The sequence below is a fragment of the Ictalurus punctatus genome, chromosome 2 (genome assembly GCF_001660625.3).
Source record: "Ictalurus punctatus breed USDA103 chromosome 2, Coco_2.0, whole genome shotgun sequence".
NCBI lineage: Eukaryota > Metazoa > Chordata > Actinopteri > Siluriformes > Ictaluridae > Ictalurus > Ictalurus punctatus.
Genome location: NC_030417.2, coordinates 8952059 through 8979123, shown reverse-complemented (window position 1 = coordinate 8979123; position 27065 = coordinate 8952059). Strand labels below are relative to the sequence as shown.

Genomic DNA, 27065 nt, shown 5'->3' with positions numbered 1-27065 from the left:
GTTTTATTATAGGTCCCTTATAGCTATCCTCTAGACATAACATTCCACCAATAGGAGGCAACAAATTACCAGCAGAGACTCATGGGACCATTACAGCTTCCATTAAAACCAATACAATTCCTGTTTAAATCATAACAAATTCTATTGTTTTCTATTGTATTAGGTTTTTATTGTATTTTTCATCAGATTTGTGTAAGGTTGTGCTTATCTGATGCCTATTGTAAGTGAATCCCCTGGCTGTATGTCTTTTTAATTATAATATTCATCATCGTAATACTCATCATCTTCATCAAACGAATAAAGCTAGCTAACTGCAACAGCGACAAAAATGTTCACCCCTATTTACAGCCCTTTGTCCGCCATTTTGTGGCTGTACAAACGCCATTTTAGGATCCCGCCCCATCTACGACGTCATCGCAGTAAACCGATGAAAAAATAAGTCAAATTGAAACGGCCAATTGTGGGCGTGAAGCATGAATAGGGTGATCGGGAAATACACCACGCCACCTCCTATCCTCACATGCAGTAACTCCGCGTTGTTTCAAAGCCGGTTTCAGAGTCAGACTGAGGAATAAAGCGGGCTCATGGCTTTATTAGTGCTCAGGTTTAACTCGATAGAACCCAGCCTTTTACACAGACGCTGCCGGATGAACTGAAGTCCTGGATGGTAAAGAAAGCAGTGGTGAAAACATCATTATGGTGGCGGGTGAGATGTTTCAGGAACCAGTGAGGCATGGTGACACACCTGCCGCAGACGGAGACAGGAGCGCGGATCAGTACGACACTGTAACGGAGTGCGCAGCGAAAGTGGCCGTGGGGGAAGTGAAGGAGCCGGAGAGGGAGCTTTCACCCGCGGAGAGCCACGCAATGCTTCCCGGAGAGGAGCAGAAACCTCTCCAGACCCGGCTATACCGCAGGCGTTTTGCAGTGCTCGCCATCTTCAGCCTGTACTCTCTGCTCAATGCGTTTCAGTGGATCCAGTACAGCATCATCAGCAACATATTTATACACTTCTACGGCGTGACGAACGTGATGATAGACTGGCTGTCGGTGGTGTACATGGTGGCGTACATACCGCTCATCTTCCCCGCTACCTGGTTGCTGGACCGCAAGGGGCTGCGTGTAACGGCGCTAATCGGGTCCGGACTCAACTGCGCAGGCGCGTGGATGAAGTGCGCGAGCGCCGGGCCCGGGCTGTTCTGGGTCACCATGGCAGCGCAGGTCGTGTGCTCTGTGGCTCAGGTGTTCATTCTCGGGCTGCCGTCCAGAATCGCCTCAGTGTGGTTCGGCCCGAGAGAGGTGTCCACTGCCTGTGCTACAGCCGTGCTGGGAAACCAGGTGTGTGGGTTTTTTTTTTTCCTTCTGCTTTTATTTTATTCTTAAACCTGGTCATGTGATTTTGTCCCTCCACATGATTATTCATATGAGCGTGATGTACAGTGCACTTTCTTCAGGAACCCACCTTTCTGTCATTCTCAAATGTTTACACTCCCTTAAAGTTCCAACAAGTTCCCCTTCAGCAAATCCTGCTTTAAAAAACAATAGAAACCATCATAGAATCTGTAATGGTTTTAATGGTTATTATGTAAATTGTATTGGTTTTAATGGAAGCTGTAATAGTCCCATGGGTCTCTGCTGGTAATCTGTTGCCTTCTATTGGTGGTATGTTATTTCTAGTGGATACAAACTAAGGACCAATAGAACACCTTTTGACATTTGGTAATGGTTTTAATGTTTTACTGCTGATGGTTTGTAATGTTATTTATAGTGGAAACCATTAGAATTTCTGTGATGGTGTCTGTAGTTTTTGTTGTTGTTTTTTTTAAAAATCCAATTCAGTTTTATTTGTATAGTGCTTTTCACAATTGACATTGTCACAGCAGCTTTACAGAAATATATAAATTTGATATATTATAATAAAAAATATCAAATAAATACAAATGAGGAAATTCATCCTCATTTGGTTAACAATGGATAGTGTAAAAAAAAAAATTTTTGTAAAAAAAAATCCCTTCTATAACTGTGTGCTACATGATAAAACAAACATGCAGCTGTGTAATCAGGAGATTCACCACACAGTCTCAACATGAAGTCTATTCTGCTGAACTCATGCGCTGTCCACTGATGGAGACCCGGGCACAAAAAGACACCGCACCAAAACTGCCCGCATCAGTTGCAGTCCAGTGCCATCTCCACAGCTTCCAAGTGTCCCTAGGCTGTCCATTATGGGGCCATCCTCAGGAACAGTGACTGGCCTCCAGGCGACAAGAAATCCAGAAGCAGGGCACCAGGCCGGCCTGAGAGCAGAACAGTTCAGGCCTACTGCTACCGCAGGAGCAACACGTGTAGAGCGTTGGTATCAGCCAAAGTCTTCGCAGGCATTTGTCTCTTCGTAGAGACAGGTTCTGAGGTGGAGCTGGCACATTCACTGATTACCTTGGGATGGGCATCCCAAAGTAGGAACAGGAAACAAATGGAGAAGTGTGGCAGCTGTTCATTGAATTTCAGGCAGAGATACTGTAACTATGTGCAGTTGTTATCGTTTCATCAGAGATGGCTGCATAACAAGGTTATGAGAGGCGTTATGTGAATGCCAGGTTAAAGAAATGTGTTTTTAATATTGATTTAAACTAAGAGAGTGTGTCTGAACCCTGAACATTTTCAAGAAGGCTATTCCAGAGTTTAGGAGCTAAATGTGAAAAAGCTCTACCTTCTTTGGTATCCTCTGTATTATAAAAAGTCCATGGTTTTGTGACCTTAAAGTGTGAAGGATTGTAACATGATAGAAGATTGGTTAAATATAAAGGAGCTTGTCTGTTTAGGGCTTTATAGGTGAGTAGTAGTATTTTATAATTGATACAGAACTTATTGTACAGGTAACCAATGTAGAGATGATAAAATCGGGGTAATGTGTTCATATTTTTGTGATTTGGTAAGAATTCTAGCAGCTGCATTTTGGACTAACTGTAGCTTATTTATTGAGGATGCAGGTCCACCACCTAGCAGTGCATTACAATAATCTACTCTTGAGGTCATGAATGCATGAACTAGTTTTTCTGCATCAGAAACGGATAAGATGTTACGTAGCTTGGCAATATTTCTAAGATGGAAGAAGCCATGTCTGTAAAAACACATGGCTTAAATACAACATCTTCAGGTACAATGAAAGATAAGACCAAAAAAGATATGAGGGCGCCTTCTTAGCTTTTCCTCACACAGCAAGGTCTTAATCATATTCTCTTAATAACAGGTTTATGTGTCAGAGTTATGGCAATACAATATGCAACCCATCATGATCATATAGTTTTGGGGAAAACTATTAATAATATGAATGAAAAATCCACATCCATGCTGTCTATTGTACGCAAACACACGATTTCTTGAGATCTACGTTTCTCAGATTTATTTTAAAAAGTAAAACATATACAATCATTATTGTTTCGGTTCAATGTTTGCATTCATTTGAATTATACAGAAAACTCTCTGAAACTCTCAAGTTGTGTTACCAACCTTTAACTTGATAACCTTTAGTCCCGCTGCTTTGTTACAGAGAGTAAATGATGCGATTTCCTTTTGCATCTCGATAGCTAAATGCGTGGAAGTATGTTTGCAGTCTCCTCTGAAAGAAGTTTGATTTATAAAAGCCATTTGTTTTAAAGTATTCTTATGAGTCGTTCTCATATAGTCATGAGTAATGGATCAATGATTTATTTAAACTTTAAAAGAAAATAAAAATTAATAATTTATTAGTACTGTGTGCTACTTGGCATTCAGAACATCAAACAGACATTTTGTCCTAAGTTGACCAAAACAAATACTCAAAGGATGTTAAAATGAATACATCACCAGGCAAAGGTGTTAAGGTGGAAGAAGGCTGAGAAATATGATTTTTCCTATGACAGGTTGCTGTCTAATATGCGGTACCAGGTCTTTAACTGTAGTGGATGAAGTAACTGTACATCCTTCTTAATATAGATTATATTCTAAGAGCTTTTGTGTACATATTTTTGGTCCAATTAGCAATATCTCTGTTTAATCAGACTTTAGTAAAAGAAAATTACCGGTCATCCAGTCTTTAATGTCTTTAACACATTCTGTCAACGTGGAAAACTTAGAAATTTCATCTGGTCTTGTAGAAACATCAGCATAACAGTGGAAATTAATCCTGTTTTATAATAGTATTTCCAAGGGTCAGCATGAATACAGAAAACAGCAGGGGGCCTAACACCGATCCTTGCGGCACACCATACTTTACTGTCATTACGTTAGAAAGTTCATCATTTAAACAAACAAATTGTTAGTGGTCAGACAGGTAGGATCTAAACCATTTTAATGCCTGTCCCTGAATACCAGTGTAGTTTTGTAATCTATCTAAGAGTATGTCGTGATCTATGGTGTCGACCGCAGCACAAAGATCAAGTAGAACAAGCAGTGAAATGCAACCATGGTCAGATGCTAGGAGTAATTCAATTGTAATTTTGACAAGTGCAGTCCCTGGGCACGAAACCTGATTGAAATTCTTCATAGAAACCTTTATTCTGCAAAAAGGAGCATAATTGAGCAGACACAACCTTTTCTAGTATTTTAGACATAAGTGGAAGATTTGAGATTGGTCTGTAATTTTCTAGTTTCTGGGATTTAGTTGTGGTTTCTTAATGAGAGCCTTAATAACCAGCAGCTTGAATGTTCTCGGGATGTGATATAGAGATAACGAGGAGTTAATAATATTGAGAAGAGGTTCTCTTTCTACAGGAAGCAACTCTTTCATTAAATTAGTGGGTATGGGGTCTAGAATACATGTGGTTGATTTTGATATGTTGATAAGTTTGGTAAACTCTTCCTGTCCAGACTGCAGTTGTACTTGGGAGACGATATTGGGGGCTAAAACCTGTGTTGCTGCTGTTGGTTGTACATTTCCAATTATATGTCATGCTTTTCAATTTTCTTAGTGAAGAAATCCATGAAGTCATTACTACTAAACTTTGTTGGAATATTCAGTTTGGGCGAAGTCTTATTATTTGCTAATCTAGATATTGTATTGAATAATAACCTAGGATGGTTTTGGTTACTTTCTATGAGTTTATGTAGATACTCTGCCCTAGCAGCTTTTAGAGCCTGTTTGTGGCTAGACATACTGTACTTCCACACAATTCGAAAACCTTCTTGATGAGTCTTTTTCCATTTGCGTCCAAGATTACGAGTTGCTCTCTTGAGAGCATGAATATGACTATTGCACTATGGTGCAGGATGTTTCTCTCTAACCTTTTTTAAAATTTGATAGAGGTAACATTATCTAGAGTGTTAGAGAGCATAGTGCCCATATTGTTAGTCACGATATCAAGTTCAGTTGTATTTATTAGGTACACATAAAAAAAATAAAAATAAAAAATTAACTTGCAGTATATCAGGACAGCTGTATAGCGAGATCCGATCAGCGTTGCACAATCTGTTGTACGTTATTAGAACGCAGGCAGAAAACAAAAATACATCCAGTGAACTACAGGATTGGGGGTAGAAACTCCATGTTGATGAAGAGGTCAGATTGCCAGGCAATGATTTATAATCTTCAACTGTCCAGTTTCCAGTTGTTGAGAACTTAATGTTCTCATTATTTACAATGCAAGAACACTGGGCGTAAAAATAAATATATCGCAAAAATGATTTTGTGGTGCATTTTAGTCCATGTTCTAGATGTTGGAGAATGTATACGGAGGTATGTTTGGTTTATTGTTTGTTTGTTTGTTTTGTTTATTTATTTGTTTAATATTGTAATCAAGTATAGCCTACAGCATTGCTTAGCATGGTGATTTTGTGTATAAAGTGCAAAATAGAAACCTCCTGAGGTGCAATCCTGATAAAGTGAAATATTTTTTAAAGTGTAATGTGATGTGCCAATCAATGAATCGCATGTTCATACCTCTCTCTCTCTCTCTCTCTCTCTCTCTCTCTCTCTCTCTCTCTCTCTCTCTCTCTCTCTCTCTCTCTCTCTCTCTCTCACACACACACACACACACACACACACACACACACACACACACACACACACACACACACACACACACACACACACACACATATACACATACACTCTCTCACAGCTGGGTGTAGCCATAGGGTTTCTGCTCCCTCCTGTCCTGGTCCCTAACACACCAGAGGAAGGTAAAGAACAGATGGGCTACAATATAAGCATAATGTTCTATGGGACAGCTGCCATCTCCACCTTGCTCTTCATTTTGACAGTCATTGGTAAGTGTTTTTAATCCATTCAGGCCAATATGTCAAACTGCCATACCAGAGTGAAGAAAGAAATCAGATAGTCAACATAGACATGAAGAGACACAGTATTTGAGAGTGATGTAATGCACCAAAGCCTGTAGTTTTTATGTTAAAATGTAGCAGACAGTAAGGGTATGAAGAATGGTTATAAAGTAATGATCTCGTGTAGAGATTATTCAGATTATTCACTTCAGTTCTGGTGAGATATCCGCATTCCTTGTTTAGTTTATTTCCTTATTTTTTTTCAGTACTATATGTTTTATGCGCTTGATAAAACTTATTAGATCTTTCTCTCTCTCTCTCTCTCTCTCTCTCTCTCAGTCATTCGAGACAGACCCATTTTACCCCCAAGTCAAGCGCAGGCAGTCTTGCCGACAGGCCTAGCGGAAGATTATTCCTATAAGCAGTCCATCATTAATCTGTTCAAGAGCAAGCCGTTCATCCTGCTCCTGCTGAGTTACGGTGGGTTCAGTCATTCACTCGCAGCATGAGTGTTCTGCAGAACACTCAATGTCTTATATTTTTTTTACGTAAGCAAGTGTCTGCCACCAAAGAGAATGCTAAAGACAAACCACAGCCTGTCATGAAAGCAGCATTCATCAGTGTAATTCGCTCACTTATTCAGTGTGACTTCATGAATTGGGCATTGAAAAGCCAAATCTGATTTTGTGATATATATAATCGTTATTACGTTACAAGGTCCCACTCATACGTGCATATTAGAGTCGACTGGTGCGGCTGGCTGTGGCTTTATTTCATTATCGCTGGTGATTTCTGTATCATATGAAAGTGTTTTTAAATTATTAATCAGTTTGCTGAATGGAACCGGTGGATGTTTTTCAGGCATCATGACAGGCTCGTTCTATTCAGTGTCCACTCTCCTCAACCAAATGATCATCACTCATTATAAGGTGGGTTTAACATTTTTTTCCCTTCTTCTATATTGCTCAAATGTTGTCATATTTATGACTCTGTCACTAGGTGATTGTGAGCACGATGTCTCAATACAATATGCAAGCCATCATGATCATATAGTTTGGGGAAAACTATTAATAAAATGAATGAAAAATCCCCATCTGTGTTGTCTATTGTACGCAACACACGATTTCTTGAAATCTACGGTTCTCAGATTTATTTTAAAAAGTAAAACGTATATAATCATTATTGTTTCGGTTCAATGTTTGCGTTCATTTGAATTATACAGAAAACTCTCTGAAACTCTCAAGTTGTGTTACCAACCTTTAATCTGATAACCTTTATTATTAATAAATTATTAATAAAATTAATAATTTATTAGTACCGTGTGCTACTTGGCATTTAGAACATCAAGCAGACATTTTGTCCTAAGTTGACCAAAACAAATACTCAAAGGATGTTAAAATGAATACATCATTCATGTTGTATTGATACCCTGACTGCTCTGAGTAAAAACATTGAGCCTTGTCCAGATTAGAAAGTCAGGTTTTGGCAAAACTAGCTGGCGCTTATGTTCTACATGTCACGTTAACCAGATTTCTTGCAGGGAGAGGAGCTGAACGCAGGCAGAATCGGCCTCACCCTGGTCGTGGCTGGAATGGTAGGATCCATCCTTTGCGGGCTGTGGCTGGATCGTACCAAAACCTACAAGTAGGTGAACTCTTGGATAAAAGATAAGCAGATTTCTTACAGCGCAGTTAAGAGGATTAACCCTCACTGCCTTTCATACTGCTGCTTGTAATCGTAGTTTAATGGTTCACTAAGTATATTTCAATTGAACTTGGTGAAATATTAGGAAAACTTAACATTACTTAATTGTAGTTGTTGTAGAATAGAATGTGGCGATAAGATGGAAAAATCGCAGGTTCGGGGAAAGAAAACAAAAATGTTTCTTAGCGGTTAGGGTTACTATATGTCAATTACATTCTGTTCTTATTTGATAATCAATTTTATCAGAATCCCAGATAGCACATGCACTTTCACCCAGTATTAGCACAATGTGGCCAAGTGGCATCTTGATGACCTTTAGAACGTTTGCTAATTGAGATGATGTCTGTACAACACCACTTTGATCACTGTTCATATCTTTAGCTGGAATGTTTATTCAGTTGCTGAGTGTAGTTACTCATGAGTTACTTTGGTTAAAACAACACACTAAAAAAAAAAAGTAGGTCGCATTAATCATGGGAGGAAGGTTGCGTAAAGAGATCAGCTAAATCTGTTTATGACAGTGTGAAGATTAACTAACTATCATGAACAGTAGGCTCCGTTTTACAGCTACTAACGGGATTAAATCACACATTGTACTCAGGGACAGATTAAAAAAAAGTGGCACACGATCAATAAAACAGTGTTCCAGCATCTCTGCTACAAAGCAGTAATATTTATAAGTAGACCATGAAATGTTTATTTAAGGGTGTTTTCACATATAGTTCATTTAAAAAGAACCAAACCTAGTTCACTTAAAGGGAACCAGAAAAGGAAAGTCACCTCAGTCCTTTTGGTGTTCACAATATTGTGGACTCAAAAGAGAATCCGTTTCTTTTTTTGGTCCTCTTCAGCAACAAAGTGATCTCAGACTCTTTCTTGTTCACACCACAGCTTCATAAGAACGCCAACCTCAGCTTTCTGTGCTTTCTTTTGTAGCTCGGAAAAGAATAATAATAACACTTTACAATAAGTTTCTATTAATTACCATTGGTTATTATTTTGGGTATCATTTATTAATAGTGTGTGTGTGTGTATATATATATATATATATATATATATATATATATATATATATATATATATATATATATATATATATATATATATATATATATAAAACATTACATAAACTAATGTTACTATATAAAACTATAAAGTAGCGCTGTTCTGTTATAACCTCTTTCCTTCATTTTTTGAGAAAACAAAAGAAACACTTATGTTCTTAGGTGTCGAGGATAGTTGGTGTTTAATGCAATCCTCTTTCCAAATTTCAATAAGTGCACAGCTCTTCTCCTGAGACCACAGGATCCCGCGACCTGACATTGTGAAAAATTGTGTTGTTTTCGGTAGTGACGGAACATGGCTGCAGGTATGGCAAGCCTCCAGGTACACATGTCTAAACAAAACGCAAAGCAGACCGGGTCCTCATTGCTTTCACATATCCTGAAGAAATCAAACCACAAACGAACCGTAAACAGACCACCTCCGGAGGTGGCCTGAGTATGGTTCGCTTTTGGGTTCTTTTAGGGGGGTCTGAGATCATTTGGTTTGTTCACATATACACGCTGAACCCCTCTCAGAGTGTTTGGAAGTCTCAAGCAAACTAGTTGTGAAAACACCCTAAATCTATATTATCAAATGATAATAAACCTGTAACGTTTCTCTGCTCACACAGAATGACGACGCTGATCGTGTACATTCTCTCCTTCCTCGGCATGCTGGTGTTCACGTTCACGCTGGACCTGGGCCATCTCCTCGTGGTCTTCTTCACTGCAGGAGCACTTGGGTATGTTGGGAAGATGCTTGAATAAGTGTTAACACAAGTGTCATCATCATGGTTGTGTGAACCAGACTGAGAGATTAAAGGCTGAGGAAACCTTTGCAGGTGTTTTGAGTTAATTAGCTGATTAGAGCTCCTCTCAGGTCGACATTTCTGTATTATAAATTCTTTATTCTAATATTTTGAGATAATGGATTTTTGATTTCCATGAGCTGTAAACTGTAATCCTCAAGATTAAAACAAAAAAGGCTTGAAATATTTCATACTATGTGAAATGAACCTAGAAGATATGAAAGTTCCACTTTTTGAATTAATTTACAGAAAAAAAATGAACTTCTCCACGATATTACAATTTTTAAAGATGCACCTGTATGTTTTCAGCCTGGACTTAAACAATGAGACTGTAACTGAGTCCTGAACACTAATTGGAAGGCTGTTCCATAACTGTGGTGCTTTGTAAGAGAAAGCTCTCCCCCATGCTGTAGCCTTCACAATTCGAGGTACCAACAAATAGCCTGCATCTTTTGATCAAAGTAGGTGTGGCTGATCATAAAAGACCAAAAGCTCACTTGGGTACTGTGGTGTGAGACCATTCAGTGCTTTATAGGTCTTTAGTAGAATTTTATAGTCAATGTGAAATTTTACTAGGAGCCATTGCAGTGTGGATAAGATCGGGGTGATGTGGTCATATCTTCTGGTTTTAGTAATGACTCTTGCAACTGCATTCTGGACTAACTGGAGTTTGTTTATGCTCCTACTGGAACATCCAGACAGTAAGGCATTACAATAATCCAACCTGGAGGTGATGAAAGCATGAACTAATTTTTTCCACATAATGTAGGTACATTATATTTCTTATCTTAGTCTGTCATCTGGCTTTGCTGAAACATACATCTGTGTGTCATCAGCATAACAGTGGAAGCTAATTCCATGTTCACAAATAATTTGACCTAGAGGTAACATATATAAAGTAAAAAGCAGTGGGCCTAAAACAGAACCTTGTGGAACACCAAACTTTACCTCAGTATGCATAGAGAAGTCATATCTGTGAACTGATAGCAATCAGTCAAATAAGACCTGAGCCAGGAGAGGACCGTTCCTTTAATGCCAACAACATTTTCTAGTCTATCAAGGAGAATAGTATGATCTGTAGTATCAAAAACTGCACTAAAGTCAAGCAACACAACCAAGGAGACACAACCCTGATCAGAGGCCAGTAGTAGGTCGTTTACTACTTAAACCAGCACTGTCTCTGTGCTATGATGAGGCCTAAATCCTGAGTGATAAATTTTATGAATGTTATTCCTACGTAGGCACGAGCATAGCTGCTTTGCTACAACCTTTTCTAAGATCTTGGAGATAAAGGGGAGGTCTGAGATTGGCCTATAGCTGGACAACTGACGGGTTAAGGTCAGTTTTTTTAATCAGGGGCTTGATTACTGCTAGTTTAAATGATTTAGGATCATAGCTAATGCTAAAGATAGAAATGATTATTTTTGATGAAGAAATTAGTGACATTAGTTCAGTGTCTCTAAGGGGAATAAAACATTCTAGTCACTAATGTTATATTGCCATATTCTTATCTACAGGGTTAGTTATTATACTGTCTGGCTTTAAGTTAATAGTCTGATTTTTTGGCTAATATTTTCAATTTTGCCAATGAAAAATTCATGAATTCATTGCTTTTATATAATGATTGTATGCATGTTTCTTTGGTGGTTTTATTCCTAGTTAATTTTGCTACAGTATTGAATAAAAATTTAGGACTATTTTTGTTATCTGCAATTATGGTAGAGAGAGAGAGAGACTGATCTAGCAGCACTCAGAGATTTTCTATAGTTGGAAGGAGGCTCTCCTTCCATGCTGTTTGAAATACTACCAATTTGGTTTGACGCCATTTTTTTTTATTGTTTGTTTTTGTCTCATTCAAAGCACGTATATGCAGCTGCTGGAACATAAGTGAAAACATGAACCGACTTTTCACGGATGTTCCAGAACATTAAACGTTACTATAAACTGATAAAAAGTACAAAGAATTGTTCTTTAATTAATGAAAATTTATAATAGTAAGCAGTCCAGTAAACACCTCAGGCTTTGTGTTAGGCCGCATCACTCCACTACATCGCTGATTATTATTTTATATAACAGCAACATTTTATTATCATGATTTATAAAATGTATGATTTAGCGTTTCACTCAAAATAGAAATTCATGTATTAAACTAAAATCATTGACACTTTTGAGTGGAATCTAATTGGAGTACTATAAGTTGCTAACAGTAACTGATCACTTTAATGATAATTTAAATGATATCTGATAATGTAAATTAAAATAAGTACTGTTTAAATACCAATCCTTGACTAGAAAATGCACGATTGAGCTGAAGTATCTGCAGGTCCTTGCAAATTCTTAATTTCACTGAAATTACATGTGTATTGTACAATTTAAAGCCTGAAGAACAGCAAATACTCTTTGCGATTAAAACCTGTGTGTGACAGCGGCCTCTTGAGTGGCACAACAGAATAGTGTCCACCCTGTTGTTGAGACGTTGCGAGTTACCGGGAGTCGAGAGTGCAAAACTGCCTGTGCTCTCTGTGTGGGAGCTAGTGTATGAGCAAGTGGGAGGATAGTGCTGTCCTCTGAATGTGTTACACTGCCCTGTGACGCTGTATGAGCAGCGGTTTAAAAAAAAAAAAAAGTGTTTGGAAGAAGAACAGAGAGCTGGCTGGTAGATGGAAGCTGACCAAAGACTGAAAAATAAAAGCCCTGTGTCTGACAACTTTGATGCTTATTGCTCACGAGATGTCCGTTGAATTTTTATGCCCGACCTTGCATCGAATCATTTTAAGATATTAAACCTTTTACTGTGTTTATCACATGAAATGTTAGCGATTTGTTGAGCCACATATCTTCCATTGTGTTGAATAGGTTTTTTATGACCGGATACCTGCCCATTGGTTTCGAATTTGCTGTTGAAATCACCTACCCGGAGTCCGAAGGCACTTCATCCGGTCTTCTTAATGCATTCGCTCAGGTAAAATGATCGCCCTTTTAATAGTCTTATTTGAATAAACCAGTCTACTTCATTTCCCCACACACCTTCCCTTCACTGTCACGCAATAGCCATGATGCTGAGCAAATTTTCCTACACATCCACATGAGTCATGGCCATGTGTCTCTTCCACAGCTTTCATTTGCCTTCATTTGATTAAAGTGATAGTGAAATGAAGGAAACATGTTGGTCTTCTCCTCCTGCTGCCTCTGTAGATGGAGCTGTCCTGAATTAACGTGTGTGTGTGTGTGGGTGTGTGTGTGTGTGGGTGTGTGTCTTTATCAAATGCAGTTGTTTGGGATCATTTTCACATTTATTCAAGGGAAGCTCACCACAGACTACAACCCGCTGGTCGGAAACATCTTCCTGTGTGCCTGGATATTCATCGGCATCATTTTAACAGGTTACACTTCCTGGGTTTGTCTGATGATGTATTTATTTAGGTTACTGCAAATGATGAGTTGTGGTGCTTGAAAGTTTGTGAACCCATTTTAGAATTTTCTATATATCTGCATAAATATGACTAAAACATCATCTGATTTTCCTAAAAGTAGACAACGAGAACCCAGTTAAATGCATGAGACAAAAATATTATACTTGGTCATTAGTTGATTGAGGTTAAATGATCCAATTTTACATCTGTGAATGGGGAAAAGTATGTGAAGAACTAGGATTAGCAGTTTAATTTGATGGTGAGATTAAAGTCGGGTGTTGTCAGCTCTCGAAAAAGACCATTGCTGCCCTTCTGCAGTTTGCTAACGATCACGTGGACAATCCAGAAGGCTAGTAGGAAAAATGTTTTGTGGATGGATGAGACCAAAATAGAACTTTTTTTTGCTTTAAATGAGCAGCGTTATGTTTGGCGAAAGGAAAACCCTGCATTCCAGATTTATCCCATCTGTGAAACATGGTGGTGGTAGTATCATGGTTTGGGCCTGTTTTGCTGCATCTGGGCCAGCTGAAAATCCTGATGTTTTAGGACATATTTATGCAGAAATATTGAAAATTCTAAAAGGTTCCCAAATTTTCACGCACCACTGTGTGTGTATATACAGTGCATCCGGAAAGTTTTCACAGCGCTTCACTTTTTCCACATTTTGTTATGTTAAAGCCTTATTCCAAAATGGATTCAATTCATTATTTTCCTCAAAATTCTACAAACAATACCCCATAATGACAACATGAAAGAAGTTTGTTTGAAATCTTTACAAATGTATTAAAAATAAAAAAAACAAAAAAAGCACATGTACATAAGTATTCACAGCCTTTGCTCAATACTTTGTTGAAGCACCTTTAGCACAACTTACAGCCTCAAGTCTTTTTGGGTATGATGCTACAAGCTTGGCACACCTATTTTTGGGCAGTTTCTCCCATTCTTCTTTGCAGGACCTCTCAAGCTCCATCAGGTTGGATGGGGAACGTCAGTGCACAGCCATTTTCAGATCTTTCCAGAGATGTTCAATCGGGTTCAAGTCTGGGCTCTGGCTGGGCCACTCAAGGACATTCACAGAGTTGTCCTGTACCTACTCCTTTGTTATCTTGGCTGTGTTCTTAGGGTCATTGTCCTGTTGGAAGATGAACCTTCTCCCCAGTCTGAGGTCCAGAACGCTCTGGAGCAGGTTTTCATGAAGGATGTCTCTGTACATTGCTGCATTCATCTTTCCCTCGATCCTGACTAGTCTCCCAGTTCCTGCTGCTGAAAAACATCCCCACAGCATGATGCTTCCACCACCATGCTTCACTGTAGGGATGGTATTTGCCAGGTGATGACTGGTGCCTGGTTTCCTTCAGACATGACACTTGCTGTTCAGGCCAAGGAGTTCAATCTTTGTTTCATCAGACCAGAGAATTTTGTTTCATCATGGTCTGAGAGTCCTTCAGGTGCCTTTTGACAAACTCCAGGCGGGCTGTCATGTGCCTTTTACTGAGGAGTGGCTTCTGTCTGGCCACTCTACCATACAGGCCTGATTGGTGGAGTGCTGCAGAGATGGTTGTTCTGGAAGGTTCTCCTCTCTTCACAGAGACACGCTGGAGCTCTGTCAGAGTGACCATCGGGTTTTTGGTCACCTCCCTGACTAAGGCCCTTCTCCCCGATCTCTCAGTTTGGCCGGGCGGCCAACTCTAGGAAGAGTCCTGGTGGTCCCAAACTTATTCCAATTACGGATGATTGAGGCCACTCTGCTCACTGGGACCTTCAATGCTGCAGAAATGTTTTTGTACCCTTCCCCAGATCTGTGCCTCGATACAATCCTGTCTCGGAGGTCTACAGACAATTCCGTGGACTTCATGGCTTGGTTTGTGCTCTGACATGCATTGTGAACTGTGGGACCTTATATAGACAGGTGTGTGCCTTTCCAAATCATCTTTCGTTTGCATTTATTCATTTAGCAGATGCTTTTATCCAAAGCGACTTACAAATGAGAAAATGCAATCAAAGCGATATATCAAGCAGAGAACAATACAAGTATTGCTACCATACAAGATCTGTTAATTGAGTTCCAGAAGAAGCAAAGTGCACAGAGTAGAGGTGTAAGTGCCAGAGTACTTTTTTTTTTTTTTGTAATTTTTTTTATGGGTTGGTTAGGTGTTCATGGAAGAGGGTGGGTTTTTAGCTGTTTTTTTTTAAGATGGTGAGAGATTCAGTGGAAACAGGATGCACCTGAGCTCAATTTTGAGGTCATGGCAAAAGGCTGTGAATACTTATGTACATGTGCTTTTTAGTTTTTTATTTTTAATAAATTTGCAAAGATTTCAAACGAACTTCTTTCACGTTGTCATTATGGGGTATTGTTTGTAGAATTTTGAGGAAAATAATGAATTTAATCCTTTTTGGAATAAGACTAACATAACGAAATGTGGAAAAAGTGAAGCGCTGTGAATACTTTCTGGATACACTGTATACACAAACATTGGAATAAATACAAGGTGTGAAACTTATTTTTATCATCTTTGCTTTCAGCGTTGATAAAATCAGAGCTGAAAAGAAATGACATCAATACAGGCAACAGCAAATGTCAGGCGGTATGTATCAGCTTATTTACTGACTTTTAAGTTTGGCTTGATTTTTGTTTTCATTTTTCTTCTTGTCTTTTCTCCTTATCTTCTTTTGGAAATATGCATATCTCTTGCACAGAAGATTGACCATAGTTTATCAGCTTTCAGGAGAGCCTTAAACGTAATTACTATTTCATGTTGCATTTATAAAATGACTCTTATAATACAGCAGACATGCTAGAAATCCTAGAAAAAGACTAATGGCTAGTCCCACATTTATTAATCTTCTGGAACATCCTCCTTTATGCGCCTTATGCCAAAGTCCAGTATCTTTGAGGCAAATTTTAATAGACTTTGATGGTTTCAACTCCTATAGGATTTTTTGTTGTTGTTGTTTTTCTTGTTCTTCATTCGATGGATGCATATGAAAAGATTTTTAATGAAGTGAGGCCAGATTTAGTTTTAGGTTCTTTTTTTTTTTTTTTTTAATCGAAAATAAACGTTAAATCTTTTGTCAATTTTCCTTACATTTTAACCTGCTACTCACCATGAAAATAGCCACAGTAGCTGGTAATAAATTATCAACGAACAAATATTGATTTGCTGCTCAAGCCATTTTCAGTGAACTGAGATTTCCTTCTCCATTTACCCTTCGAGAGAACGTGCGGGTGCTGCATCAGTGCATCTTTCACGCTCTGTGCATGGTGACATCACTATTGTGAAATGGATGGAAAGGGGGCTGGGCTTTCAGAGAGTGGCTTTCTGCTGTGTTTGAGGGGAACAATAGTCCGTTCTTAGGTGTTAAAATGTGGTGTACTTGCACAAAATGCGTAAAAGGGTGTCCGGTCTAATAAGAGACATTTAAATATTCACTTTTTATATTTTCCATCTCAACTCTCACCCATTTTGTAATCCCTTCCCCACAGATTAAATTCCTCTGCCTTAAACCGCGTTGTGTGACATTTTTCCAAAAAGTAATGCTAAACAAATACTTGTGCTCTTTTAAGCTTCCTACTGAGTGTCCTGTGGAGAAGGCGGCCAATGGTGTAAAGCTGGATTTATCACGCGAGACCACACTGTAAGCCCACAGAGACTGTGCTCCACCTCCACACCACCATCATCGCAAACTCAGCCTGGCTTACTTGAATTTTCTATACTGTAATTACTCATGGAGTTGTTGAAATTGCTGAGTAAGCTTTAATGCCATTATCTGTATTTGTTTAGTGCTCAAAATATTCGTATCTGTTTTCATATTCGGATTTAAACCAGAAGGGATTTATTTATTTATTTGACCTGGAAAACAGTCAGGGGAGGCATTTTTTATTCACAAATTATAACAACTTTATTTTTATTTATTTATTTTTAAATTATATAACTTTAGTCCTGTGGAAACTTCTGGAAAGCTTTCTGTCTAAGTAAGAAAGCTAACTATGTCGAAAGCAACAATGTCCTTTCCATATCAACAAACTTATTTATTATTTGGGTTCTTTACATTCCAGAAAGATCAGAAACGGTCGTTGGACATGTGATCAGATTCTTTTATAAAGCCAGACACACTCCAAGTGCTTCTGGGTTTCTTTAAGAATCACACACACTACCAGTCAAAAGTTTGGAGACACTTTGGAGACTGAAAGACTGAAATGTTTCTCCTGATCTTAAAAATCTTTTCATCTGAAGGTGTATGAATAAAAATCGGTGTTGAAATCGGTCTTGTAAGCAAAAATATTATTGTGCCAAGAGAAAATCTCAAGAATACATTTCTGGAAAATCTAGGCAAAAAGGGTGTCCACTTTGAAGATGCTAAAATACAAAATTATTTTTGATTTATTTCAGTTTTTTATCACAACATGATTCCCATAGTTCCTTTTGTGTTACTCCAGAGTTTTCATGACTTTGTTATTATTATTTATAAATTGTGGAATAATGATTAATAATAAATATATATTTTTAAATAAATAAAAATAAAGAATTAATGTGTCTAAACTTTTGACTGGTAGTGTTAAATACACTATATAAAAAATCCAAAATGTTCACTGCTCTTAACTTTTCCCACAAAAAGAGTGAGGAAATGAATAAAAATATGCCTAGCTTTTCCCATGTCTGAACATTTTGTTCTAGTTTCAAGTCGGTAGGTTTTGAGGTGTTTGTTTATTTGGATGGGAATTTTGTTTAAACCTGGCAATCTCTGCACAAACTGCCATGTTTTTTTTTTGTAAACTTCACATTTAAATAAAAACCCTAAGTAACATTTTTTTATCTGGTTTGTTCTGTGAGGTCCCGATGTGCGCACACAGTCTGAAGTAGAAAAACAAAAGCAAAAAAAAAGAATGAATTTTTAGTGATGTTGTTAATGGCACTCGATAGTTAAGTATTATAGTAGCCAAGCCTTATTCCTGATTGGTTTATTTTGATAACATTTAGGTTTCTTTTCCCCATCCCTACCTAATGCTTTTTAATGTCTTGTGATTAGTTTTATTTTTGTCCATGCGTTGCGTTATAACCCCAATTCCAAAAAAGTTGGGATGCTATGTAAATAAAAACCGATTGTAATGATCTGCATATTTCATAAACCCATGTTATTCGCAATAGAACATCAAAAACATATCAAATGTTTAAACTGAGGAAATGTACAATTTTTAAGATACTTGAAGATACTCTTTTTATACCCAATCATGTTTCTGACTTGTTGCCAATTACCCCGCCCATGTTTTTTAAAGACGTGTTGCAGCAATCAAATTCAAAATGACCTTATTTTTTCTTAAAATGGTACATTTTTCTATGTTCTATTGTGAATAACATATGGGTTTATAAGATATGTAAATCATTGCATTCTGTTCTTATTTACATTTTACACTGTCTCCCAACTTTTTTGGAATTGTGGTTGTAAATCAGCAAGATAAATGCCCAAGATTGACTGAGCAATTAAAGCACAAATCAGTGCCGCATTCAGCACTTCTCAACCATGCATCTGTAAAGCAGAGCACAGGATTTACCAACCCTTCATATAGCATAAAACATCAGCCAAGGTCACTATGAAGGAGTTTATTTCCAGTTAAAGATGATTATGGGGTAGTCATGGTAGCTGAAGGGACCACGTAAGCACATGTTAGTTGTAACGCTGAGAAACAGCCCTCGCACATCGAGTAGTTTTACCTGATAATGTAATGTGCAAAGCCATTAGTGTGCATGTTGTCGGATTAGCTAGCAAATTACACAATTATGACATTCCTTTTAATGTCATGATGCTCAATTCCTATTTTTTTACACCGTGCCTTTGCGGTTACTTCTGAGCCAATAGAAAACATAAACTGCACACGATCCTATGGCACATGTTTTAATATTTTATGAACAATCATGATTTAATGAGAGACTTTAGTATTCTCTGTGATTCTGCTGTGAAATATATTCTAAAAGGTCATCTGTGGGTATTTGTTCCATGGTAGCATCTGTTATGTAGCATGTGGCTAATGAATGTATATACAGTAGATATCTCTCATTTTGCTGCAGTACTTTAGACCAGTGTTTCCCAACCGGGGTGCCATCTGATAAGAGCAAGGGTGCCATGTAAAAATCCTTCAAACATTTCTAAAATGCTACAATGTGTATAAAACATTTAATATGTATGATAAATATCTGATGCCTGAAATAATAAGCCAGACACACACATGCATAATAATAATATTCTTATAATAATAATAATAATAATAAAATGTTGATGAAAAAATCTTTTTCTGGGCATTTAAAAAATGGAGCATTGGACATAATTAGGCCGTTCTACAACTGCACCAAAACACTGTTGCCAGTTTTGTAACTATTCAAAACAATATTATCTAAAAATACATTAATAAATAAAAAGAACATAAATGCATTGATTTTTTAAGTAAAGATTTTGCAAGAAAAAACTATCAGTATTCCCCATGTCTACTATTGTTACTAAAGCTATTGCTTTCAGTATGCGGTACGGAAGGGTGGATTATACACATATACATACACACGTTCGGAGGTAAACTGACCATCTGATGAGACAACTGGACGTCCAGATAATCGTGGAAATTCTTCTGACTCACAGCCCATATGTGGAAACTTCCTGTTTATTTATGCCTTAACCAATCAGAATCATTCAACCTGTTGTAATGACTAGCTTAGTGATTGTGTGAAAGTATAACTGTAGCTGTAATGAGTATGTATGCAGAGTGACCTATGATCTTGCTGAGTGTTGAAGCTGACTTCTGCTGATGAAACTGAAAACTGTTCTTCAGTAAAAAACTTTCTTCAATTGATTGCATCTCTTGACTCCTGTTCTTCATTCATGATATCTGGTCCTTGGGCCTTTAACTGTAAATTCCCTTACAGTATTTATTCATTTATTTTTATTTAATTAAGTTATTTTGTACATGGTTAACAAATAAGCTAAAAAGACGGTTGTGGTAGTATTTACATTACTTTTTATTACTTGGTGAATAAAATTTCCTCCAGGAGAAGCAGGTATTTTTGTACACAAGAAGAGCCGATTAACTTAAACCTCTCCTACAGAATTTTTAGATAAATAAATAAATATCTACAATGCTCTTTCATTGGCAGATATAAAATACAATTTTAATTGTACTTTAGTAGTTCAAAGGTACCAGATGTTTTTAAAAAATAATAATAAAAATTGGAACAAATTTGGGTTGTTGGGGTGGAAGGGACCCTGAAGAAGGATAAGCGGTATAGAAGATGGATGGATGGATGGATGGGGTGGAAGAGAGGTGGGTGGTGGAATCAGGCCTGGATAAAGAATTCAGAGGCCCCTGGGCACAGTGTCTTGTAGGTGTAGCAGTTCTTTGCAATAAGTACAAATAGTTGTTAGATGCTATTTATACTTATAAATAGTGGCAGATACTATTTGCACAGCAGTACTGTTGTACATTACATGATGCAGTAATAACATAGAGTCTAAATGACTATTTATTAATATTATTAAATGGATGCCACCTTATTGGGACAATAATGCCTCCCTACACCTACCCCTAACCGATAAACACTTTATTATTAAACAGTGTAAAGGCACTTTATTTCCACTTTTCAAATATTTTCCAAAAGCCAGATTCCAACTCGGGTCCAACGCGTTAAAGGCTACTTTCAGGCGCCACACTTCCTACGGCCTACACCAATGTAGATGTTCATGTAAAAAAAAGAAAGGAAGGAAGGAAGGAAGGAAGAAAGAAAGAAAGAAAGAAAGAAAGAAAGAAAGAAAGAAAGAAAGAAAGAAAGAAAGAAAAGAAAAGAAAAGAAATGAAAAAAAAAGTTTTCTTCTCTTCACTTGGGCCCCAAGTGCGCACGGGCCGTGCCCATAATGCTTATTGGATAATCTGGCCCCAGGGTAGTGTGGAATGGTGTGTATGCGTGCGTGTGCTTGCGCGTGCGTGTGTGTGTGTGTGTGTGTGAGGGAGGTAGGGTGGTGTATAAATCCGTCTCTACACACAGTGATTGTTTGTGAACCTTTTGGCGTTCCACACAGCAGAGCGGTTCTCTTTCCAGAGCGCAGCGTCAGCCTCCTTTAGGATGAAGGGATGCTGCAGCTCGAACAGAGGACAAAAAATGAAGAAGCTCTCCCGAAAGCTGGCTTTAGCTGCGGCTGTTCTGTTCTGGATAGCGGCTCTGCTGTATGTGATCCTCCTGAACAGTCGGAGGATCCCTGAGACACAGAGACAGAGAGAGAAAGAAAAAGAGGTGAGTGAGACAGTCAGGGAAAAAAAGTGGCCTGATCGGATGGAGGCGACCACACACACACACACACACACACACACACACACACACTCTGCAGGTCAGTGCTTGTGTCCAGATGGGACATTGACTGTGTCAGGAGGCTGGAACTCATATTTACCTGATGTGTTTTACACTGATGATGTAGTACAGTATAAATCCTCTCACACTGCACTTCAGTGGGACAAACATACACTGATTTTAATAACAAACAAAAAAATCCCCGAATTTAACTGCATTTAATTAATTTTATTTTATTGATAAAGTGCTATGATTTTTTTTAATGAATATGTATAATGATAATTATATAACCAGGAGAATGTCATGAACCTGCTATCGACTTATTTTTCTCCATGACATAATCTCTATTGTTCACAGGTTAAAAACAAAAAATTATGAAACATTTTCAGGGGAATTAATTTGAGAGAGCAGAATACTGACCTGTCACTGCAGCGCTGTTGTTTCATTATTTATTCTTCACAACAACAACAACAAAAAAAGAGGCTGCTGAGTTGAACACGAAATCTCATTTAACAAACAAAAACAAAACAATAAAAACCAAAAAAAAGAAAAAAAAGAAATATGATTGGACATGTGACATGAGGATGTTATTGTGTCAAAAAATTGAATTCAGGTTTATTATGTAAATGCTGGTTGTGCGCTTTACAGCAGTGAATAAGAACCATTGGACTGAACTGAACTTACCGAAACAGTGTTACCTTCCAGTTGCCAGTAAGAACTGCAGAAGTCGGGTGATTGTAACTATGGCTCAGCAGCTCTCATTTACAACACACCCTATCTATATATATTTAGACAACATTTTTGTTATCTTAGCTGTCGATCACAGTATGTTGGAGTTGAAATAATGAGTTCAAAGTGCAGACTTTAAGCTTTAATTTAAGTGGATTTACATCCAGATTGGCTGAACAGTGTCAGAATGATTGCACTTTCTATATGTTGACCAAAAGTAATTGGACAAGCCAACAATCATAAATTTAATCGTCATTTTTAATACTTGGTTGCAAAGTGTCTATAGACATCACCAGACTCTGGGTATCTTCTCTGGTGATAATCTGCCAGGTCTTTACTGCTGCTGTCTTCACTTCCTGCTTGTTCTTGGGGCGATTTGTCTTCACTAAGTGAAAAGCAGCTCAGTGGGATTCAGGTCAGGTGATTGACTTGGCAGTTACTAAACATTCTTCTTCTTTGCTTTAGAAAAAATTCTTGGATTGCTCTTGAAGAACGCTTCAGGTCATTTGTCCATCTGCACTATGAAGCAATAAGTTTTGAAGCATTTATCTGAATGTGAGCAGATAATATCTCCCTGTACACTTCAGAATTCATCCTCCTGATTTTCTCAGCGGTCACATCATCAATAAATACAACAGAACTGGCTCCCCTGGCAGCCGTACTCGCCCACACCATAAAATAGCTGGTGTGCTTCATATCACGAGCAGTTCCTTCCTTTCTCCAAAAACTTCTCTTACCATCATTCTGCTACACATAGATTTTTGTCTCATCTCTCAGGATGAGGATTAGGATGCTGTTCCTGGAGGCTTTTAAAGATGTTTTTTTTTATCAAAAACTCTAATCTGGTCTTCTTGGGTTTGAGGCTTACCAATGGCGTACATCTTCTGGTAAACCCTCTGTAATTTACTCTGGTGAAGGCGTCTTTTAATTGATGACTTTGGCAGAGATACGGTACGCCTACCTCCTGGAGTATGTTCTTCATCTGGCCAGCTGGGAAGGAATTCTTCTGTCATCCACCACACTTGTTTTCTGTGATCTTCCAGGCCTGTTGGTGTTCCTAAACTCACCAGTGTGTTCTTTTGTTCATGATTGTACAAGTTAGTTGATTTTACCACACATTTTACCACACATGTTTGTGCTATCTTTCGATAGGTTTGTTTTGATTGTTCAGTCTAATGATGGCTTGCTTTACTGGCCACTGCCACTGCCATCATTAGCCTGAACTCTCAAAACAAACCCATCAGCTCTTTGGACTTCATATCGAGAGTTAACAGCAACAGATTCCTAATGCAAATGCCAAATCCACTCTAGACCTTCTATCTGCTTACTTGTCAGTGAAATAATGAGAGAATAAGAGAATTTGGCCATGGAACAGCTGAGCAGACCATTGTCCAAATACTTTTGATCCCTTAATAAGGGAGGGACCAGATATATAAAGTGTTGTACTTTCTACACTGTTCATCTGATTTGGATGTAAATATCCTCAAAATAAAGCTGAAAGTCTGCCCTTTGAGCTCATATGTAATTTCTGCTCCAGTATACTGTGGTAGACAATGAAAATAACAATGTCAACATCCAGATATTTATGGCCCTGACTGTATATTCTAAAAACAACATAATTTAGCAAACACAACAGAATGTTCATTGTAATATTTATTAATATTTAATATTTTAAAACGTTACGTTTTTCTGTCCTAGTACCTTATTATAAAATTATATAACATATGAATCACTTCTTTTTACATTGGAGGGGAAAGAACTACATTAAGCGGATGAAACAATGCCTTTTAGAATTTATTTCAGTAATTCATCTGGACACATCATTTCACTAAGTGGCCTTCATTGCCACTACAGAATTATTTAATGTCATCCAGATAGCTGTGTTCTCCTGAAATCTGGGCTATATGATTAACATACCATGAATTATTCATACAGTACCTTTCCACTCCTAGATCCAACATTTTAATACTTCGATATCCTACTGTATATTGTATTCTGTTATCTGAATTGTGTAAATGAAAATGTCAGATTTAGTGCTCCTTCTGTAGACTCCACAGGCTTTTAGCTGATTTTCTGCAGCCTGAACTGAAAGCCTGGCCCTCGTTATGCTTTGGAAAAGGACACCTACAATTACCCACCTTTATTACCGGTTGTTAAGATGATGATGTCGCTTTTTCAAAGCAGCAGGTTATGACATCCTCACCAGCACTGAAAAAACGTGCAAGGTTGCTTCACACTACAGAACATCTACAATGCCCTTCTGTACCATTAAATATCTTCCTGTCCTGCCCTGTCTCTGTCATCATTCAATGCTACATATAATTGTCAGTTTACAGGGTTTTTCCCCAACATCCACATATAGCCTAATTAGCATAACGACATTATTCTGAAAAGTTAAGCCAGTTCAATCAGCACAGATGCTGCATTTAATCAAATGAGACTAATACCTCTTGCCAATGCTTTGACTATCTGTTTACTTTCTTACCTGGCCCAAACAACACAACTTGGCATAGACTTCTAGCTAACATTAATGCAAATGGTTGACTATGTAATAATAATGTTAGCTTTGAATGATGGGCTGGATGACTGACGTGTTTGTGGTGTGGCTGATCTAACCTGCAATGCTATTCCATTAGAAGGAAAATACATTTATGCATATGACTGTCTTTTTTTTTTCCTGAAAAGGTATAAAAAAAAAAAAATTTTAAAGGGGGGGGGGGCGGGGGGGGGAAGGAAAGAGGTCATGATTCATTTTAAATAAAGAGTATTTATAAAGCGGAAAAATCCATGATGCTGTTCTCAGCTATTTTCAAGACCAGCTCAGGGCCGGTAATACAGCTGCTCGATTATCTACAGAACTCCTAACAGCAGACTGATCTACAACGGTGCATGATTGCTTTTGTTCCAGATATCAAATACAGAATGGGATGATCTCTTGGATGAGTTCGAAGAGAAGAACTACCTCAATGCTGACAGGTGGAAGCCAGGCCAAGATCCTTACAGTCAGTATGCTTTCAATCAAAGAGAGAGTGAGAGGATCCCCAGCAACAGAGCACTTAAAGACACCCGACATTACAGGTAGGCTGTGTGCGTAAGGTTCTACTTCACACCTGAATATCCCCTAGTACGTGTGCCCACTATGCTGCGACTTCCCACAAAGTCATGCAATGACCATGACATACAGTAGTACTTAGAATAAGTATGCTATGCACAGTCACTTCAGTTCCTTTGACTCTACTTGACTTGGTCCATGTCAGACCTTTTGTGTATCTTGGAGATCCCATGGGAAAAATCCCATGCTCCAAAGCTTGTGATAGACTCCCATCATCTCCCATCAACTCCTTCAGGGTGTGGCAAGAACATTCTTATATTCTCTCAGTGGCTACTAGCAAGATTGGGTTCTCTTGTTGGCTTACTAAACTTGTTATCATCCCTCCTATGCTCTCTACAAATTAGCTAGAAATTGTTCTAATGCTATGTATGGCCCTGATTGTTGCACTCAGTGCTCTGATTTTTCACATCGCCTGTTGTCTCTTGCTGAGAGCGACTTACTCTACACAGCATTCAGCAATGCTGGTTCTACTCAAGACCCTTGAAAGGGCCAAAGAGACTCTGATTCCAACTGCTGCTCTCGCTAGTGGCTTAGAAGCACTGGAAATCCAGATTCATTGTCACAGACACAACAGTGTGGGATTCTCAGCCAGGATGTCTGCACACATAAATTTGATGACTGCCCCCATGGGTTGAATAATGACTATACAGTAGCAGTCTGGGATATTATCCTGAATGCTAGAACCCTGTTAGCCCATTTTGCCATGGGATGGCAGGTCCCTGTCTGTGGTAAGTGTACAATAATATTATGGTAATGTGGTGGGTATTTCAGCATAGCAGCATTTCTGAAAGAAGTTAGATGCAACCAATCACCATGCTCTCCCAGGAATCAGGCATGGGATTTTGAACCCCTTGGATTGGAGTTCCTTAACAGGAAAGCAGAACTGCATGCATGCGCTGGTGACACAGGGTTGAGGTCTAAGGTTATGTTTCTAAAAAATTTGTGAACCAGGTGACTGACCTCACGGTGTTCTGTGAAAGTCAGTTTGCAGAACATTCCCTATTGTGTTCGGTACGTGCCTTATTGCACTATTTGAACCACACAGCAAATATTTGTTCATCAGACCAGTTATTCTTCTGTCTCAGTGCAAAGACATGGGGTGCTCCCTCTCTAAGCAGAGATTATCCCACTGGATGACAGGATATTACCACGGCCTACTGACCGGCTTCAAGCTGTGACGTACCTGATGGGTGATCCTGAGAGGCGTACCACTCTAGGAGGTCTGTGCTGCAGTAGTCTGGACTTGATTAAAAAATTTAAAAAGGCACAACTTCAAGCAATACTTATTTTTGTTTTTTGCTATAATGAAAAATTATTGTATGAAGGCACCACTGCATTGTATTGTATTCCATGGGTTCCCTGTCACTCAGAACCATTGTCAACCAAGTAGTTACTCTGCGAATAGGTTCACAGAACTATAATCCCACCAATGCCTAGTCGCCCACTAGAGGATGTCCAGATGTTAAAACACTGCCATTGTTCATAGCCTCATAAATACAGACGTATCTAATGATTTCTTGCTGCTTCTTTCACAGCTGCCTTAGACATTCTCTCAAAAAAATGTTGACACATATGAATAATCCTGCTCTGTTTGCCAAATACCTTGAAAACTATACTATAGCTTTCTGTTAAATACAGTAATGTTAAGCTGTTGGCTGAGTATACTGTAT

General features: G+C 38.3%; 2 protein-coding genes across 2 annotated transcripts in view; both read left to right on the top strand.

Annotated features, from left to right (window-relative positions):
* Positions 1-456: 456 nt before the first annotated feature.
* On the top strand, positions 457-20068 carry flvcr1 (FLVCR heme transporter 1). Its single transcript, XM_017454709.3, has 10 exons — positions 457-1338; positions 6099-6246; positions 6598-6738; positions 7120-7187; positions 7799-7902; positions 9638-9748; positions 12671-12776; positions 13086-13197; positions 15754-15815; positions 16796-20068. The coding sequence occupies exons 1-10, from the start codon at positions 697-699 to the stop codon at positions 16868-16870; spliced, it is 1569 nt and encodes a 522-aa protein (XP_017310198.1). The 5' UTR covers positions 457-696; the 3' UTR covers positions 16871-20068.
* Positions 20069-20988: 920 nt separating this feature from the next.
* Positions 20989-27065, top strand: part of galnt14 (UDP-N-acetyl-alpha-D-galactosamine:polypeptide N-acetylgalactosaminyltransferase 14 (GalNAc-T14)) — a 28652-nt gene continuing 22575 nt past the window's right edge. Inside the window, exons 1-2 of the mRNA XM_017485297.3 lie at positions 20989-21500; positions 25192-25361. Coding sequence (XP_017340786.1) covers positions 21333-21500; positions 25192-25361 — 338 coding nt within the window. The 5' untranslated portion in view covers positions 20989-21332. The remainder of the gene's footprint in view (positions 21501-25191; positions 25362-27065) is intronic.